Raw genomic sequence first — 20,119 nt, 5'->3', positions numbered from 1 at the left:
CGGCCCAAGCAGGAAAAGTTAAGTGTTTGGTTTGTCCGTTCTGGGCTACTGTAGAAACATGGCAGACTCCGTGGAGAGGTCCCGCTCCCTATGTAGATATGAAGGGCTCATTCTAAAGTAACAAAAACACAACTCTTATTTTCAGATGATTATACACTAAAGAAAAGATACTTATTAATATTATATTCAGTTTCTGCCAATATATCCCCTAAATGTAACACACTGGTCCTTTAAAACTGTGGGTAAATATAAGGGCTCTCAATCAATTAAAATATTTAATCGTGATTAAATTGCATGATTTTCCATAGTTAATCACAACTGATCGCAAACCCTCATAGGTACTGCATTTAGCATTAAAAATATGCTCAAATCATAACATGGTAATCTCAAGCCCAACAGGCAACAACAGCTGTCAGTGTGTCAGTGTGCTGACTTGACTATGACTTGCCCCAAACTGCATGTGATATCATAAAGTGGGCATGTCTGTAAAGGGGAGACTCGTGGGTACCCATAGAACCCATTTTCATTCACATATCTTGAGGTCAGAGGTCAAGGGACCCCTTTGGAAATGGCCATGCCAGTTTTCCTCGCAAACATTTAGTGTAAATTTGTAGGGTTATTTAACCTCCTTCTGGACAAGCTAGTATGACATCACTCTAGCTTTAAAACTGAGCCCGCTACCACCTAAAAATCGCAAGTTGCGTCAATGCATTAAAGAAATTAGTGCCGTTAAAACAAATTTGTGTTATTATCACGTTAACTTTGACAGCCCCAGTAAATATACACCACCTTAACTCTATAATGTTTCAGTCGGAAAAGTATTATAGACCTACTATAGAAGATGCATAGCCCAAGAATAATAATATAACAATAAAAACACAACTGACTGGCACAGTATATCATGCTTAAAGAAATAATAATGAATAGGAATAAGTGGCAAGAGATTGCTGTTAGTGGCCGATATACACGCCAAAATGTGAATAAGTAGTAGAGTACCGGCCCTCATTTTTTTCCACTTCAAGCACTGTCCATAATGATCATTAGCTTTACAAATAAAAAAACTAAAATACAATTTTTGACATTAACCTGTTTTCCAGCGTGGGGATTCTGTATGATTTGCCTCAAGACAACAGAGCAAACAAAGTCAGACTAAGATGAAAACTCAATATTGCTCTCTACTGTATGTTTGCAACCATGTTTACAGGATAGTGTCTGTCACTGTGAGAAACTCTCTTCCTGTAATCTTCTGGCTTTTCTGGTCCCTAGATCCCCCATCCTTTGCTGTTTTTCCCATCATTTTCCACTTGTATTTTCATGCCTCCAGCCTATTTTTAACTGAAGTACAGTATTAAAATTCAGTTTTGTGGATGCTAAAGAGGCATGCAGAAGAACTACAGCTCTCTAGCCCCGGGCATCTTGGTAGTGCTTTCATACAGAAAATGGAAAAGTAAAGAAAGAGCTGAAGAGGCCAACAGTGCTTCATGTTTGTCATGACTCTGAACTATATGTGGTCTTTGAGCTTTAATGACATAGACGCCTGAGCCTCATTTGGCTGGAACTAAAAATATGCATGTGTCTTTAAACATCCGGTAGGCAGATGTGGCCATAAACTGAGCAGTTGTTTTTCAGGTTCTTCTAAAATGCAGTTGTCCTGATGGAAGACATCATTGCACAAATGTTTGCACAGCAAAATGCCCCTAGGATCGATACTGAAAATGACTTTACTTTACAGCATGCTTCTCACAGCAGTATCTGACCACAATGTGCCAGATTACTTTTATATCCCTCAGGCCTCTCGCTATGACGTCTTCGTCACAGACTGCTGTTTAGTTCAATGAGACATGAAGCTGATGAAACAGCACAGACCTCATAGATCTTGTTTTCTTCTGATGTGTGTGTTGTGTTTCTGTGTGTTGGGTGTGGCTCTATGACTCCAGTGATAAACATGTTTGATGTAAATGTTTTAAGCTTAAGGAACCTGTATAGAAGCCACAGATATAAACAGAGAGATCCATATCAAAGCAGCAGCATTATAGCACTGGTGCCAATTTTCCTGTATTGATCTGTTTTGCCCTTTGCTGCACAGCTCTCTATTTCAAGTTGAATTATGGCCAGGTTTCATTCAGCGAGCAATACTGAAGTTTCTCAATTACAAATCAATGCATACGTTGCATATTGTAGGGAGACTGTTTACGTTTAATGCATATTATTCATGAGGCATAGCAGCTGGCAGAGACATTTGTCTTTCAGTGTAACCTACTTCTTTTTCACATTAATTTTGTCGAGTAAATATCTATATTTATGCTTTGTCTTGCCACTTAGACCACAATGGGAATATACTGTATTTCAATGTCCAACATGTGATGATATTTTGATGACATACAAAGGTATACAGTCTGTCACCTAAACCCAAAAGTCTACTTGCTAGACTGCTAATATCCCCCCATGCCTTGTGAGTGTCTGCCGCCTCCAATTTGATCCCTGGTATAATCAGAATCTCCGTGGGGTAACGAACCTTAAATCTGATTATTTAAATCCTTAATGAAGGGAGACCACGGGGGATGGAGAGCCGGGGATTGAGGGGATCAACCAAGTCTGTTAATTTATCAATACTGTTTGTTATCTACAACAGAAGAGATCTGTGGGATCAAACGGCCCCAGTGGTCCATTGATCACCACTAACCTTAAAGGAATACTTCACCAATATGACTAATTATACTGTGTATATCAATTACTCACCGTGTGTTACCTTGAATTCTAGTAGAAAACGTTGTTTCCCTCGCATGTCTCCATGGCGAAAAGGAGACCCCGAAAACGGAGAAAAGTCTTAATGAATTGAAGTAAATGGGGGCCGCATTTAACAACAGCAAAACTATATTAAAACATCCGTTTACAAACTCTCACACAACTCGTGCAGTATAATCCAAGTCTCATTTATTCAGTTGTATGCTCACTACTTCCCCGACACATGCATCGTTGCTAAAATCATACTATTTAAAACACTTCAGACTCGCACGGGCGAATAGCGCGCCTGCGAAAGCATAAGACTGTTTATGTGGAAGTGTTTTAAATAATAAGGTTTTGGCAACAATGCATGTGTTTGGGACGTATACTGAGTTTACGACTGGATAAAATGAGACTTGGATTATACTGTACGAGTTGTGTGAATTTGTAAATGTATGTTTTGACATCGTTTTTACATTACTTGAAGGCCACTGTAGTTCTCCGACACGCTTGTGAAACTGCGGTAACGTGCGTTACCTGCGTGAGCCGCGGAGTGCAAAACTGCCAGCTGCCTTCTGACTTCCGTTGCTCCTAAAGTACTGTTGTTATGGTAAAGATGGCATCTGAGCGAGGCGAACGGTGTTCCCACAGTTTTGCACTCTGCGGCTCACGTTACAGCAGTCTTGGAAAGGGAGGAGTGAACGGAGGCATACTCAGTTGGTTGCAACCTACAACCACACCACTAGATGACGCCGAATCCTACACACTGTACCTTTAAAACGTGGCCCCCATTTATTTCATTTCATCAATACTTCTCTTCCTGTTTTGATTTTTCGTTCACCGTGGAGGCATGCGAGAAAAGCAACGTTTTCTTCATGAATTCAAGGTAACACAGCGTGTGTTATTGATATACAAATGGTAATTTTGTGGATGAAGTATTCCTTTAATGGACTGGAAATGTTACTGCCATAGTTATATTTCTTGGAAAATGTGCGTTTTAAGTTTGAATTCTCCCTCTCTTTAGTATGTATGATAAAGCCGCTCTTTATATTGCCTATATATTAGTTGGTTATGCGTGGAAAGTGCCAGATGAAACCAAACAAACAAACTTGATTATTAAACAGACCTCAGAGATCGACTTCAGGCTCTCTCCATACTGTACACCTTCAGCTCTGATGTCACTAATATTTGCCCTTTTCTGTTTTCTCCAGATGAGATCATGCAGCTGGACAGCAGCCCGCTCCATGCTGCTGACATCACCCCTGACCTCAAGAAGCAGTTTGCCTTCCTTTCAGGTGACACTTCTATATCTTTCTCTGTCTATCTGTCTGTTTGGGCGTATGGGGATTTCTATTTCTCATCTCATCTGCTGTCTGTCAGTTAGTTTCTTAATTAGCACACTACTAATCACCAGTCTCATCTCTGCCACCTGAGGAGTCATTTATATTTTAACTACTCCGCTTGATATTTGCATAGTTAATGTGAACTGTTTTTTCCTGGCAGTTAGGATTTGCTATTCAAATGTTGCCTCCATCCTTTTCCTCTTCGCTGTTTGTCTGGTTTTAGTCTAAATACCCTGCATCTTCTTGCTATTGTTGCCTGTATCTGTATTTCGGTTACTGCCTCTGCATGTCTAGTTTATGATGAAATCCATGTTTTGTGTCTTTTCACGACATTTAAGGCGTCTCTTACAGAGATTGCCAGATATTAGTGACACCTATTATATCCTTTCCTACAGTACTGTAAATGCTCTGTGTGTGTCCGAGGTGACCTTGTGGCTGCAGCAGAGTCAGGAACCATTTTGCAGACAAATATTTAAGCAGACGTTGAAACCATGACCATGCTTTTTGCTGTTGCTATAGCAATGAGAGAAGAAAAGGCAGACGGATTGATATTCCAGTCACATGCACTGACAGAGCAGCTGTTTCACACGGGGAGTTGAGACTGATCGTGTTTGTGTCGGCACAAACATGTTTTACCTTTTCTTGTCTCATTGTTTTTTTTATTTTACTTTTTATTCCATCTTTGTTGTGTTCGCCACTATTGAGTCTAAAATTCCTTTTTCTTAAAGGCCCTCAAACACATTTTCTCCATCAGCTTCTTACTAAGAGCGATGAGGTCCGACATGAACACACAACCTTCTGCCAACATAAGAACAGTTCTGGTTTATTTCATATGAGAGATTTTTCTGTATTTGTGTTTTTCTCTGTCTTCTTGGTTTGAGGGGGGTGGATCTCTGTTGGGAAAAGTGATGTCACAAACGTCTGTGCACCAATCAGGATTTAAGAATATTTAAATCTGAATCTAAGAGTGCTGAAGGGATGATGTATTTTTGTAGGCCAACCAGGAAGTTAGCATCGCCCTGGTTCCCCCAACAAAAAGCCAATGGGATTTTTCTTTTGGATTTTGAATTATTGCAGAAAATAAGCTCTGTGGCAAACAAACGTTTATGATACTAACACATTTTGTTCAGCAAGATAATCTTCACAAATGAACACCACTTTTATCATTTTTGAAATGTGAATGCAATCGCCAGAAGTAAAAAGCTAACGTTAGGCTACAGACGAACGGAGTTAGCAACCTCCTTTTCTAAGACATAAAAGCTTCAAAATTTACTAGTGGGATATTTACTGACATAGTTTAGGTCGTAGAACTAGGGCGGTGGAGTATTTAAAGACTTGCCCAAAATTGCATATGATTATCATAGAGTGATGCCCACTTCATGTTAATCATATGGTAACCATAGAGCCCATTTTCATTCACATATCTTGAGGTCAGAGGTCAAGGGGACCCCTTTCGAAAATGGCCATTTCTGTTTTTCCTCGCCAAAATTTGGTGTAAATTAGTAGTGTTATTTAACCTCCTTCTCGTCCAGCTAGTATGACATCGTTGGTACCAATGGATTCCTTAGTTTTTTCTAGTTTCATATCAGATCAATCAGATCTGATTTGACCACATCCACAGTCCAGAGGGAGCAGATTAGCTTCATTTTTACGTGTTAAATTCATTTTTTTTTTAAACATTATCTTTGATTGTTGCTTATTTAGTGGTGAATTAAAGGGAGATGCTTAATATTGGAAACCAGGGGCTTTAAGGTAACACTTTGTGGTAAGATGGGGTTGTTAGGGGCTAAAATAATGAGATTGCACTTTTTCAGTGCAAACCAGTGTATTTTATTATTATTAAATCAACCGTTGACTCTTGTGGGCTATTTCGAAATCCTAGTTATTTTTAAATAAACAATTTATCTGTATTGGAAGAGAAATACATACATGTTAAAGCACTATTTTTTGTTTGTTGAGTATGAGACTAAATAATTTAATGGATACTGCAGTTTATTCTGTACATCCTCCAGTCATCACAGATACAGCTTTAACATCAGTGCCCCCATGTGGTCAACATTTCTTCTTCCTCAGTGCTCTCTTCCTTTTAATCTAACTGTAATAAATCGAAAGACATTTTCCTTGTCAGACTGATTGACAGAGGCCTCATCACAGAGACTGACGGCATGAACGTTATGATCAGTTTAAATGGTTTTGTCTTTACTGTCCTATGCTGTACTAATATGCAACATCCCCAAGGAGATATACACAAAACCTTCTTATGTAATTCTTATATATTCTTGCATAAAGTATAAATGTTCCTCTGTTTTTATATTTTCTAGGAGGTCGGGGAGATAATGGCAGCCCCATCATTGTGTTCCCAGAATTCCCTGCGTTCGGAGAGATCACAGACGGAGAGTTTCACAATGTGCTGACCTACCTGACTAGTGTGCCCAGGTAAAGTCCCTCACATGCAAATCATTTAATCTTAATGGTGTCCCCTTTTCTTATCTCTTGCATCACCACTGATTTTTTCCTCTACCTCATTTCCTATCCTCCACTTTTTTTAACACCATCCACTCTCCTGGGGCGCTTCTCATTTCTCGATTTTGTGCCTCCTCGTCTCCTCGCTCGTTGCTCCTCCAGCTTGTGACCCGGAAATTGATCTCAGCGCTCCATCCTTCGATTGAAGGACATCCCAATTCTTAAAATGCATCTCGAGGTGCGAGGGGTGAGGCTCGAGGAGGCTTGCCGGAGGAGCTATAAGCGACGATACACAGGTGTATCCCTTACGGTACCTGCAACCTATAAAAGAGGCGTAACATTGCTGGAATTATCTCAAACCATGGCAGGACTATACAAATGTCACTGTTCCTTTTGTATTCATAAGTTGCAGTTATTTAACATGATCAAATGCGCGATCAAACTTTCTGCCCTTCACCGCTTGTGTAGTGCCTCATAAGGAACTGTTCTGACCGCATTCCTTAATGACATTTCACCTTGATATTACTTATGTTTCTATCATTGAATGTGGGTTACACCCAGTTCAACTGCTGTAATCGTGACGATGATGTTTACAAGTGCAAACAGCTGGATTAATAGTGAATATATAAGTTGTCATGAGCGCTGTTATGCTCATCTGACAGAGACCATAAAATACAGCGGTATAACTAAGCAATGGACAGATGTCATATTTAGTTGAGGTAGCTTTAAAATGACGGCTCTCAGGCCAGGATGTCTCATTTTATTACATGCCTGTTGCCTCGACTCCTCTCTCCTCGCGTGTCTTCCTCGCCACTTCCACTCACATCTCCTGTGGGCGGGACTAAGACACGAGGAGATGAGGCGAGGAAAGGAATCAAGTATGTTTTCTCCCTCTTGATGCTGCAGCACTACACTGCTAATGAACCTTTATGGATAAACTGAGAGCCACAGTCATGCTTTTAATATTATATATGTAGCAGACATCATGTGATAAAGTAGAAGTTTGCTGTGTTTGAACTCAGAAACACATGCAAGTCAAGTGACCTCAAAATAAATGGTCGGGGGAATGGATGTAAGGAATTAAGAGAGGCAATAGAGATGAAAATGTAGTTTATGAAGATGCCTTATGAAGTCTGCCAGTAGGTGTCAGTCGATACTTAAATACAGTTTCACTGCGTAGGCTGCAGAGGATTTGTGCAGTGGATGAGACCGTCACTGTATTGCATAGATATCTGTATGGGTAAAGTGATTCCTTTACTAATAAGATGGCCAATTAATAATCCAGGGTCTTTATCAGTCCTCTGCAGACTCTCTTTGTACACATGGATAGACCAGACGAGACATGGGGGGGGAGGGGAAATGTACGAAACCATCTCCATCTCCAACTATTCCTCCAGAAAACCATCTCCTGTCTCATTTTTCTGTACATTTTAATTTTTTCTTTGATATTTTCCTCACTATTTAGTCCTGCATTTTCTTGATTTAGCTCTCCCCCCTGACTGTCCCACCGTTCCTTCGTCATGCCCGGACTGGCAAAGTGCGTAAAAATAGAAACTGCAATGACTTTGACTGTTTGGATCTGAATAATGCATCCAGACAGCTGAGCAGAGCGCTGTCCTGAAGTGTATGTGTGATGAATTCACATGAACGCCGAATGTCCAGCCTATTTAAGCACGGCTAAGACTTTTTTTTTTCAGTCATGATTTAAGTTTTCAAAATGATCTTATGTAAACTGTATTACAGTTCAACCTCTGGGCCATGAGGGTGTTTTTTTGCCAACAGGCAGATACAATTTGCATCCATTACGAGTGTCTAAATTCACCTCCTTCATGATCTGACTGTGGAGGTTTCCAGTCATCTTAAGGAGGGTCATCCACAGGGGTGAGATGGCGTCAAGCCTCAAGCTGTTCTGAATACAGAGGCAGATGGCTGGCGCTACCTGAGGGACCGACACCCCCAGCAGGGCACACACACAGTCCCCAGCCGGGGGCAGATGTCCTACAACTGTGTAATGTGCCCTTGAACAGCTGGTGCTGGTTTGAAACAAATACCTTTGGATCAATATTAATGGCAGACAAAATTTCTAATACTAATTTCATCATACCACACGTGTGCATGCCTGTTATCATATTATATATTAACTCTAAGATGTGTACATTTTTTTATTAATTTCAGTCTTGCCGCATGATTTTCTCGATCCTAATAAATTTACTTTCGGCTTTGCATCTATAAACACACTCAGGAAATGAATTAATAGCTATGTCCTCTGTCAGACTATGTTCCCATCTCTCTCCCTTCTCTCTTTTTATCTCTCCTTGGCTTTGCAACTGCATGCACGCATGGATCTTTACTGATTGGTTTTATGTTAAAACGATACAGTTGGCACTAAGATATTATCCCAGAATTGAAACACATTCTGCCCTCATGGCTTATTTAATCTGTTTTTAATTTAATATACCACTGCTCTTATATTCAAGCAGCCACTCTCTCTCTGCTCTGTGCAGTACGACAGAAGAAGGGGAGGGTGTCGCTACGTCCGCATATGCGTTCATGCAGCAAATTTCCCTCATCGCTGCATCGCCATCAGGCAGAGCTTTTTCACAACTCACAGCTTCAACACTTTGTCCTGACGAATCCAATTATTATTAGGACACTCATGCATGTGTAGCAGCAACACCACCAGGTGGTTTCTATGAATATTTTAATTTATAGTGAGGAAAAATATATTTTTAAGAAAAAATTCAAATGTAAAGAAAAATGTGACATGGGATGGTTTACTGGAGGAATAGTTGGAGAGAACAGTTTATATGTGAGACGGTGTCTGTTTACAATATGACAACTATACAAAACTTTATATAATATGATATAAAGTCACGTGTTCATTTTAGGGCTGTCAATCAATTAAAATATTTAATCACGATAAATCCCAAATAAATCACACATTTTGTGGGAAAGGGACAGGGAGATTTGTCAAGTATTTAATACTATACTACTATACCATTTAATACTCTTATCAACATTGGAGTGGGCAAATATGCTTGCTTTATGAAAATGTATGTATATATTTATTATTGGAAATCAATTAACAACACAAAACAATGACAAATATTGTCCAGAAACCCTCACAGGTACTGCATTTAGGATAAAAAATATGCTCAAATCATAGCATAGCAAACTGCAGCCCAACAGGCAACAACAGCTGTCAGTGTGCTGACTTGACTATGACTTGCCCCGAACTGCATGTGGTTATCATAAAGTGGGCATGTCTGTTAAGGGGAGACTCCTGGTTAGTTTCATATGATGCTACAACCTAAGAAGCGCAAGTTGCGTTAATGTGTTATTATTGCATTAACTTTGACAGCCCTAGCTCATTTAAATTTTTAATAAATTCAAAATAACTTTCCTTTTAGGAACAAAATCATAATTATTATTTTTTTTTATAGGGTAATAGTGCATTTAATCAACACTGACATTTTGAAAACCGTGTAAATGCGCCTAATTTATACCCACAGTCCCAATAAAATGAAAAACTGAGAAAACGGATAAATATTATTGACATATTACTGAAAATCAAATGGGAATCAAGCAATAGCTAACACGCAGTTTGTGACGTTGCCTTTTAGCAGCGACAGCAGAGAGTCATTTCACCATGTTTTCTTTTTTTCAGCCTCAGGTGCTGCATGTTCACCATAAACCACCCTCTCTCATCTCAGCCACCGTAAATGTCTTAGGGGCAGTAAAAGCTCTTGTCCCATTCTCCTCCTCCTCCTCCTCCTCTGCGGCTGAGATGTAAAGCCATTTCTGCTTTGAAAGCCCGAGTGGCTGTAAGAGTCTGCGTGGACGACTGATCGCAGAGCTGAGAAAAGGGGATGATGGAGAAAGAGAACAGGAAAAGATGAAAGGGGGTATAGGGAAAGTGCAGGAAAAAAGGATGAGATGTGCCACTATGAATATAAATGTGAGCGACCGTAGAGAGGCAGACATGGATAAACTGTATTTTCCTAATAAATGAAACCCTCATGCTTCCAGTGGCATCCTCCTTTGAGTCTGTCCCCTCCCCCCCACATCTGTAAAGATCTGCTGACTGGCTTCTAGAGCTGTTCATCACACTGCAGCCATCCTGTGATAGGCTCGTGTCCCAGCAGCTCCCAGTGTCGCATTGGATGGCTGATAGATGCAGTGCAGGGGGTGGTGGGGGCAGGCTGGATGCTGTGATGGTCTGAAGCATTTGGCTCCTTCCCCTTTAAACAGCACAGCAGCGTGCTGGGATCTACCTCTGAGACACATCCCCGACTCCTGTGTTTTTATTTTGGCTTTATTGTTCCAAGGACTGCTCTTTTCATCTGCTGCCACCCTGTTTAGCAGTTGCAGACTGGTGGACATGAAAGTAAATACTTGAGGATTACTGGGATATTCCTGCATTAAAGCATTGAGGTGCTCATGTGCACCTATGCATTATATTTTCAAGTATACACTGCCGGTGAGCTGCACATGCGGTTGTCATTGATTGTTGGTGGTGGTGGTGGTGTGTAAACCATCCAGCCCTCCTCTCTCCTTGGACCAGAGAGGACGGATTGGGGGCCAAGAAATCTGGAGGTTCTTCACAGCTTCCTTTTATGGAGGGCACCAGCTGTCTGAGAAGATAAAGAGCAGCATAACAAAACAACGAGCTGTGAACAAGCACTTCTCTACTGTCTCACTGTGCACTCGACGACCAGCATGTATGTTTTATGTCTTTGTGTTTTTTCCTCTTTGGGCTCTTGGGCTAACTTACTTTTCAGTCCTTAAAAGTGTCTGTTAGGAGTCATTACATTGTAGCACAGACTTTCTCTGTGGCCCTCCACACTGTGCTGCAGTGTGGGAGTTAAAAGTTGATCTCTTCTCACCATTCATTGTCTCTCTGTGTGTTCCAGTTTGTCTTCGACAGGCGTGGGTTTCATCCTGGTCATCGATCGCCGGCAAGACCGATGGGCGGCCGTCAAGGGGACCCTGCTTCGTATCGCAGTAAGTTGCTCTTTGCGTACGTTTAGACTGCCTCCTCTTAGTCGATTTGTCGACTAATCGGTCGTTTTGGTCTTAGTCGACTAAAATTTCTTTAGTTGATTAGTTGTTTTTTATGCTTTTTTTTCATGCTGAATGACTTATTTCCATGAAACTTATGAGCTCATCTCCAGTAAACAAACGATTTAAAGTGGTGCTTTTTTGTGATTCTTTGTGGAGAAACTCACAGATCTGTCGATTAAATCAACTAACTGATTAGTCGACAATAGTATGTGAGTGCTAGACGACTAAAGAATTTCTTTGGTCGAGGACAGCCCTATTGTATGTATATGTGACCGTGCACTTACATTCTCTCTGTGTTGTTAATGTCTTTGTGTCTGTGTGGGAGAGAAACAGCCCGTCTTAATCAACTGTTGAAATGAGAGGAACCGGTTTTTAGAGGTGCTGGCCTCGCACCCTCACCCATAGGGAGAGGGGGTTTGTCAGGTTGGAGAGAGAGGTGTTAGAGCGTCTCCATCTCTCTCTCACAGCTCCACCAGTAATATCAACACCACCCTGGTGGGGGTTGATATGAGCCAACCTCATCCCTGAACTCTATCTCATCACCATCACAGCCTGCCATGTGTTTCCATAGCTACAGGGACAAATAAACAGTCACATGCCAAAAAAAAAAAAAAAGACAGAAGGAGATGACGTTTCTTTTGTTCTCTCATTCATTTAAATGTCTCACTTATCATCTGAGCATCATATTATTTACTATTTTATATATACAACACATTTATTTACACATCACAAAAGGCCAAAACAAAATGAAGATGGTCTGCTTAATTAATAAATAGCCCAACTTATAATATTCAGCCTGGTTTAGGGATTTCTATGCTGTGTTATAGGAGATTTAGTTTGCGTAATATTTTTTTTTTTTTGCACTGTAATCAGTTGTTGCACGCTCAAGCAGGAAGAGAAACAGCTTCAGCACATAATTTATTTTCCAATCACTTCATTCGTTCCTACTTAATGCTTCATCACACCTTTTTTTGGAGACACAGAACTGATAGTAGTTTGTGTAATTTATGTTGCTGAATAAAATGCAGTTGTGGAGCATCAGAAGTCATCAGGGCTCTTCTTTTTTTCCCTGCTCATTTCAGTTGTTCTTCTCTGGGAGCTGAAATGCTATCTGTTCATCTGTGTTTCATGTTTTGTGTGGGGAGGTGATGAAGCACTGGCAGCTCTCCATAATATATGTGGGGGAGAATCACCCCCATCACACAATCTCTCAGCATATTGCTTTTATGGGCTAAAACAATGGGCAGTTGACTAAAGCACCATGATTCATGCTCTATTTTGAGTTTTAACAGCTTCATTCATATCGACATTCAGCTTCTATTCCCTGCCAGTGTGGTACAGAAATGTTTATTGTTGTTGATATACAGGAAACAGGAACGTTTGGGTCGGACAGCTCCATCATTAACGCTGAAGGCATCAAGGTAGTAACTCAACACACAGAGAGAGATATACGAAAAGATGTCTGAGAGAGAGAATGAGAGATGAATATCACCACCACGCGTGGTCTCAAGAGACATCATCGCTCATTTCAAATTAAATCAAGCTTTATTAATCCCACAAGGGGGACTTTTACAGGCTGACAACCCGGTAATAGGGGGCGTTCAGTCATCCCCGCAATAATGTCCTGTTTGGGGCGATTCAGCCAGGCTGCTAAATGGATGGTGATGAAAACTGGCACTTTTCAAGCTGCTGCTACTGTATATATTTGTAGTGGAGTCTAGTTCATCATGGGCTAAATTGCCGTATGTGCTGATGTATTCACTCAGTGAGGTATTATTCACTCAGTGTGTGCATGTTAAGGGTGTGTGTGTGTCTGTGTGTGAGAGAGAGGATAAGCGAGGATAGAATGAATGTTTATGCTGTCAAAGGATTCTCTTTGTCTTTTTGTGTGTCTATGTATACGAGCACACTTGTGTATACTTGGGAATGTGGGTCAGTGTGTTTCAAGGAAAAGCTGCCTCGCCGTGGCGTGCATGGCTGAGTTTGATCTGACAGAAAGTGTGTTTATAGACTGGTCCCAATTAAGTCTGCAGAGTTACTGTCAGTCCCTAAAGCAACCCCTCCTCCCTTGTCATTTATCTGGCTCTTCTTTGAGGATTTGTGTGTGTGTGTGCGTGTGTGTGCATCTCTCAGCCTACAATTGACAAAGAACAAAGAAGAAGTAGACCATGACCATGACTGCCAGCGACCACATATCCAAGCAGCACGGTTGACTGGTTAGAAGCTACAATATGCATTTAAAGGTTAAGGCTGCAGATTTTCTTTAGTGTTGCGGTTGTCAACAAAGCCCATGAAAAGACAAAAAACAACAATGCTTTTAGTGCATCTCTCAATACTTTCTGACTTCTCTACCCTGTCTGTTGCCCTACTTAGTTTCAACTTTTAAAAAAAGGCTAAGATAATTTCCTAAAACAGCTGGCCACTGTTGTTTTTTAGCAAACAGTGTATTAGCCTTCAGATGCAAATTTGGTGTTCTAGTTAGGGATGCACCAATCAGACTTTTTCAGTCCCGATACCGATACCTGGGCTTTGGGTATCGGCCAATGCCGAGTACCGATCCAATACCAGTATTTAATTTATAAGCTGTATGCCTCACTGTGTGGAAGTGCTTGGTATCATTCCTTTATGTGTAAGGCAACATCAGGCTTGACTTAAACATTGTTTTCCTAACTTTGTAAATCAAAATGTAACAAATAAACATAAATATATATTTATAGAATTGTTATTTTTTTATTAAAATAATAAATCGTACACTAGTAACTTGGTAAAACATCTTCAAAATTAGTAGGAATTACAATTCAATTGCAAGCTTTTTTAATGCGACAACAAATTGGTCATAACATAAACATTAAAATTCCAGTATATAATGTACAGAATATACATCCAATCCAGATATCCAATCCAGCTATTTCAGTCATTATCGGTCCGATATCTGTATCGGTGCATCATTAGTACTAGTGAGGAGTTATGGTACTTGATGTTTGTTGGATTGACTCAAAATAAACTGCAATGCCCCTTGTTCATTGTAATAAAAGAACAGCTTAGTTAATGTGTTTTAATAGTTTTTTGGACTGGGCTAAATGGAACAGAGGAATAAGATAGATCAGGCGTTGGTTATACAGGACATACTTTTCAGTAGGATCAGTTAGGATCAGTTTTTAATTTGGATCTTCATCATTTGTTGATAAGATGTATCCTTTAGGAAGCCAGTTTCTGAGTGAACTGCATACCATATTCAAAACAATTAACCATACATACACTGAATATAATAGCTCTTTGTTGTACGGTAGCACCTACTACTACCACTTTATAAAATCAGCCGTATGTCCCACAATCATTTTCATTCCTCCAGATGGTGAGCGACCATTTTCACAGTGCTCCTCCTGGTTCTGGCAGGTCAACAAGGACAAACACTGAATTGATTTATTAATTCCATTAACAGCGCCTATCCCAAGTGGTTTTTATTAACGATGTATTCATTGTCATTTCTGCTTAGACCAGCATTCCCCAACTCACTCGGGAAGGGCAGCCAATCGGGCGAAGCAGCCGTTTAGGTCATTAGCTAATTAAAGTAGCATTAACAGTCGCATTGCCTCAGGAGGGGGAGATCAGTGTCCACCCTCGACCGTCATCCAACTGCTTTCACAGCACTACTTGGTTTGCCAGTGGGTGTCAATCATGACGTTTGAATTAGCATTTTATTGGCTCTATTGGCAGAGCATGATGAATATGAGGGAAAATGTTCTGAAAGCATCTAGCAATCCATTTATTTTTGCTTAGGTAGGATATCTTTGCTTTATGCTGAGTATGTTTGTTAGCAAGCAAAACTTTTCTTTGTGCATCATTGCATATTAAATCTCAACGATGCCATCTAGGTACAGAAAACACATACACACATGTATGAGTTGGTGGTGACTCCGACTACCTCATTACTCATGTAGAAGCATGCCGGGGACATGAAGATTAATGTCCCCGCTGCCACAGGATGGTGCCCGACATCCCCCACGTCTTTCCCACTCTCTTGTACTCTACACACTCCACGTACATGCTTTAATGTGTTTGAGTGAGAGTTTTCACATTGGACACAAAGGCAGGGAATGATATAAAGGAAGTGCAGGCTGTCAGCAAAAAGAACAGAACCTGTCCTGCCGACGTGTGATGATGTACGATGGACTCAGGGCGGAGGAGGATCCTGTCTGCTCTGTTGCGTTAAGTGACCGTCTCCATCCACTCTCTCATTTCAGGGCTCCTTCCCAGGGAACCTCCAGCTGGTTCTGGTTCTGAGGCCCACCACCCTCCTGCAGCGTACTCTCTCCGACATCCTCTTCAAGTTCAACAAGGATGAGTTCAAGATGAAGGTGCCGGTGCGTACAGTCACTCTTACCTCTGGAAACACTGGCGTCAGTGACTTGTGTTCTTTCCTCTGTGGGTCAAATCAAACTTATTGAAGAAAGAAGATTTTAAAATGCTCACAAAAGTGCATAGTACACACATATTCTTTTTCTGCCCATTACTAAAAACATTTTGGCAATTAATTATAACCTTTATCATGAACATTTTCAAAATACACAAAAACAGGCACTTGAACCAAAATGTATTATTTTAAAAGTATAATAAAAGTAACCTATAGAGGCAGAAATCAAGAACAACAATATTTACAACTGCAGAATAAATGGATTAAATACGAGCATCATAATTAAACAATAATGAAGGAATTTAGCCCTGAAGAGTTTGAAGAGTTAATCTCTTTATTTTTTTCATTTTTTTCCTGTGTACGCACAGGTGTAAGTATATATATTTGTATGTATGTCTGTGTATATACGGTATATGTGTATATGTATGCACACCATCATACTAGCTTACTTTTTTCTTATTTAATTATATATTTAAAAAAATATATATATTTATATTTTTTCCCTCTAATCTTTCCTTGTTTTTATTCCATTTATGATTTTCTTTATTTTTCTAATTTACTATCAATTTTTTACATTTTCTCTATAAAATATATAAATATTGTAGGAATGATACAAGTATGTACAACATCATATCTAAGCAAAGGTTGTTATGTTAACTCCTGCACTCCTGCAATAAAGAATACAAAATAAATAAAATAAAAGTACATAAAATGATAGTTAGTATGATCATTATCAAATGATATGTGTGCAATAATTTCAGGTGTTTCTGTTTCAGGTGATTATGCTGAGCTCAATAACTGAGCTGCACTCTTACATCGACCGCTCCCAGCTGACCCTGGAACTCGGAGGAACGCAGGAGTACTGCCATGACAAGTGGATCTCTCACCGCACTGTATGTCCACACTGAATACACCACCTTAGCAGTCAGCATGGACAACATAACGCTGTCGCGCATTACAAGGCACTTTATGAGTATGATAAATGAATAAACACTGTGAAATAATTAATAAAATAAAACAGAAGACAGAGAGAATTATAGGTTTAATTCATAGGCTGTATATAAGAAGTGGACGCAGTCACCGTGACGTCACCCATTGGTTTGTGGACAATGGTTTTGTAGCCTCAAGTTCGGCATTTTGGTCATCACTATCTTGTTTTTTTGCAACCAGATGTGACACAAGGCATTTTTAAACGACAAAAATGTTACAATTAACTTTCATGAAGTGAAATCACACTGTGAAAGGGTTAAAGTTGTAAGACGAAAACACGGACAACTCCCAGACCGGACAACGCCGTGGTAGCGACCTGTCAATCACAAGGTAGCCACGCCCTAAAGCATCCCCTGCTTTATGGTCTATTTGACTCTAAATGGGACCATAATTTACTAAATGAACATCATGCTGTATTGAAGAAGACTTGAAACTAGAGATTGAGACCATAAACTCATGTTTACAATGTTTACTGAGGTAATAAATCAAGTGAGAAGTAGGGTCATTTTCTCATAGACTTCTATACAATCAGACTTCTTTTTGCAACCAGAGGAGTCGCCCCCTGCTGGCTATTAGAGAGAATGCAAGTTTAAGGCACTTCTGCATTGCTTTCACTTTTCAGACTCAGAGGTTGCCCACTGATTTAATTTGAGACGCTCAGGGTCAAGCTGTTTTGCATACATGTCAACATATTATAATGAGAGTTAATAAATGGCAATGACATCATCAAAACATGGCCACTACATTAAAAGCGATGATTAAAATCAGCTAATTGCAGGCCATAAAAACTATTTAAAAAATGATTACACAGTATACTATATCAGCATCAGCTGAACCTGAAAAATAAAGCCACTGCAAATGTGGCATTTTCTTGATTGTCATCATGAGCGTTGCATGCTGACAATCGTTGTTGTGTCTTGCATGCATCAGGCTATCGAAGGCTTCGCATTGATGGTAAAGAGAACCGCGCAGATGCTGCAGTCGTTTGGGACCGAACTGGCTGAAACTGAACTACCCAATGAAATCCAGGCCACAACCATCCTGCTGAGCACACACACCCACAAGAAAGACAAAATGAAGGTAACACCGTTAACATACACATACATTATTCTATGTATACTAGGTATGTATGTTAGTATTTGGATTATATCACTCCATCTGTCTGTGTGTGTCTGTAGGAGGATCTGCAGGTGGCTCTGGGTCAGGGCGGCAGGCTGCTGGAGAGCATCAATGAGCCTGTGGTGCAAGACCCCGACCACAACATGAACCAGGATGAGCTGGAGAACCTGGCTACAGTGCAAAGGTTAGAATCACGAGAGCTGATAAAGCTGCAGGATGGCTACTAACAATAAGTCAAGACTATTTTTAACATAAAGGAACCAGTTCGACGGAAGTGATTATGTTGCTGATCTGTAACACATCTGATTTTGTCATTTTTCACAAAAAGCTCAACCATTATGCATCAGTATTTATCATTAACTGGAAATGATTATTATACAATAACATGTTATTTGGGTAGCTGTTGACACTGACATTAGGTGTGACACTGTGTCACTATTCAGAAACTTAATATAAAGCTTGCTTTTTAAATTGATCTTGTCTTTAAGAGATAAGTGAATTATTAAAACAGAATGTTGAAAGAAAATGGCCATATAATTTGATATTTTGTAATTCATAATGTTCATTCTTTATCATTTAAACCTATTTTTAAACAAATACACCAGACATTTTCAGTTTAGAGTTTCTTAATGTGAATAGTTCCTTTTCTCCATTACACATAAAAATTGAATACATTTGGGTTTTTTCAATATTAGTTAGGAAAAAGTACCACTTTTAAGACATACCTTTGTAATGTGATTACATTTATCAATATTCAAGAGATTTATTTATCACATATACATTCATATAGTGAAATGTGTCAAACTCCCAGGCAGTGCACAACACATGTACAAGAAATTATAAATAGCTAAGTAAACAAAATACCAGTTAAAAATATAAAATAAAATATTATTAGAAATATACCAGAATGAGCAAAATATACAAAATAGTAATTAGATATACAAAATGGTAAATATATACAAGACAGTAAACATGGTTAAAAGTGAGGTAAAAACTGAAGGGAACAGTGCAGATAAAGTGACATTTAATATACACACTGTAGTCATTTCATAGTAAGTTGAGTGTCTGCACTGGACTAAAGATTCAGTGCTATCATTGTTCATTGTTCTCTGATTGATCCATGTAACAAAGATAAAGCCAGTAGACCATTTTTTGTTTGTTGTTGTTGATGGCAGGTGATTTGTTCACAGCTCTCGCAGCTCTGCCGTCAGTATAGTTTGAATAATAGTTGGCGAGGCAGTGTGCTTTGAGGTCAGTCAGTGCGGTTTTAAGCAACACTGACTCCCATGTCAACAGGCATTAACTCTACATAACATTCACACACAGAAAAGATATCCAAATACCTCAGTCAGTATCTCCACTTCATATTCTACTCTATTCATTTCTCCCCCCACTGCTGTTGGTCTACTCTACTGCCTGTTTTTTAACAATCCATCTCCACATCCTCCTGTCCCCATCTCCTTCCCTGCTCTTTCTTTCAGACTGTTGTCTCAGCTGGACGAGACGAAAACGGCTTTCGATGAGTTCTGGGTGAGGCATCAAACCAAACTGGAGCAGTGTCTCCAACTGCGCCACTTTGAGCACAACTACAGAGAGGTGAGCCTCTTAGCTCAGGTGAAATTATCCATACTGGACTCCAACAGAGACCACATGAAACCTGAAAACCGACTATGGTGTTTCTGCTGCAGGTGAGGGCTCTGCTGGATCAGGTGTCTGAGAAACTTGCAACCTTCTCTGAGGTGGGGATCAGCCCGGCCCACGCTGACCATATCGTCTGTGAACTCACCACCTATGAGGAGAGAGTCTGTGTAAGTAATACCCAACCCCTCACAATTCAAGCTTTGTCTAACCATGGCACAAAGAGATGGATAATATCTCTTATAATGTGGGTTTGTTGTTGGTGGGATGAAGCAGACTTCAGTGAGCCAGTCAGTGTTACAAAATAACGTCATTACTATAATTATATTCTTAAAATCATAATACATGTGAAAGAATCTACATG

The 20,119-nt window shown here is 39.9% G+C and overlaps 1 protein-coding gene across 14 annotated transcripts in view; it reads left to right on the top strand.

Moving 5' to 3' along the window:
• mcf2lb (mcf.2 cell line derived transforming sequence-like b) overlaps positions 1-20,119 on the top strand; it is a 60,656-nt gene that overhangs the window by 26,251 nt on the left and 14,286 nt on the right. For all 14 annotated transcript variants that reach the window (XM_074658851.1, XM_074658849.1, XM_074658848.1 and 11 more), the window contains 9 exons: positions 3,936-4,019; positions 6,389-6,503; positions 11,444-11,534; positions 15,839-15,958; positions 16,785-16,901; positions 17,929-18,078; positions 18,177-18,301; positions 19,599-19,713; positions 19,806-19,925. In XM_074658851.1, coding sequence (XP_074514952.1) covers positions 3,936-4,019; positions 6,389-6,503; positions 11,444-11,534; positions 15,839-15,958; positions 16,785-16,901; positions 17,929-18,078; positions 18,177-18,301; positions 19,599-19,713; positions 19,806-19,925 — 1,037 coding nt within the window. The remainder of the gene's footprint in view (positions 1-3,935; positions 4,020-6,388; positions 6,504-11,443; positions 11,535-15,838; positions 15,959-16,784; positions 16,902-17,928; positions 18,079-18,176; positions 18,302-19,598; positions 19,714-19,805; positions 19,926-20,119) is intronic.

This window comes from Sebastes fasciatus, chromosome 14, assembly GCF_043250625.1.
Source record: "Sebastes fasciatus isolate fSebFas1 chromosome 14, fSebFas1.pri, whole genome shotgun sequence".
NCBI classification, from domain to species: Eukaryota; Metazoa; Chordata; class Actinopteri; order Perciformes; family Sebastidae; genus Sebastes; species Sebastes fasciatus.
The sequence above is the reverse complement of the archived record's forward strand: the minus strand, read 5'-3'. Positions and strand labels throughout refer to the sequence as shown.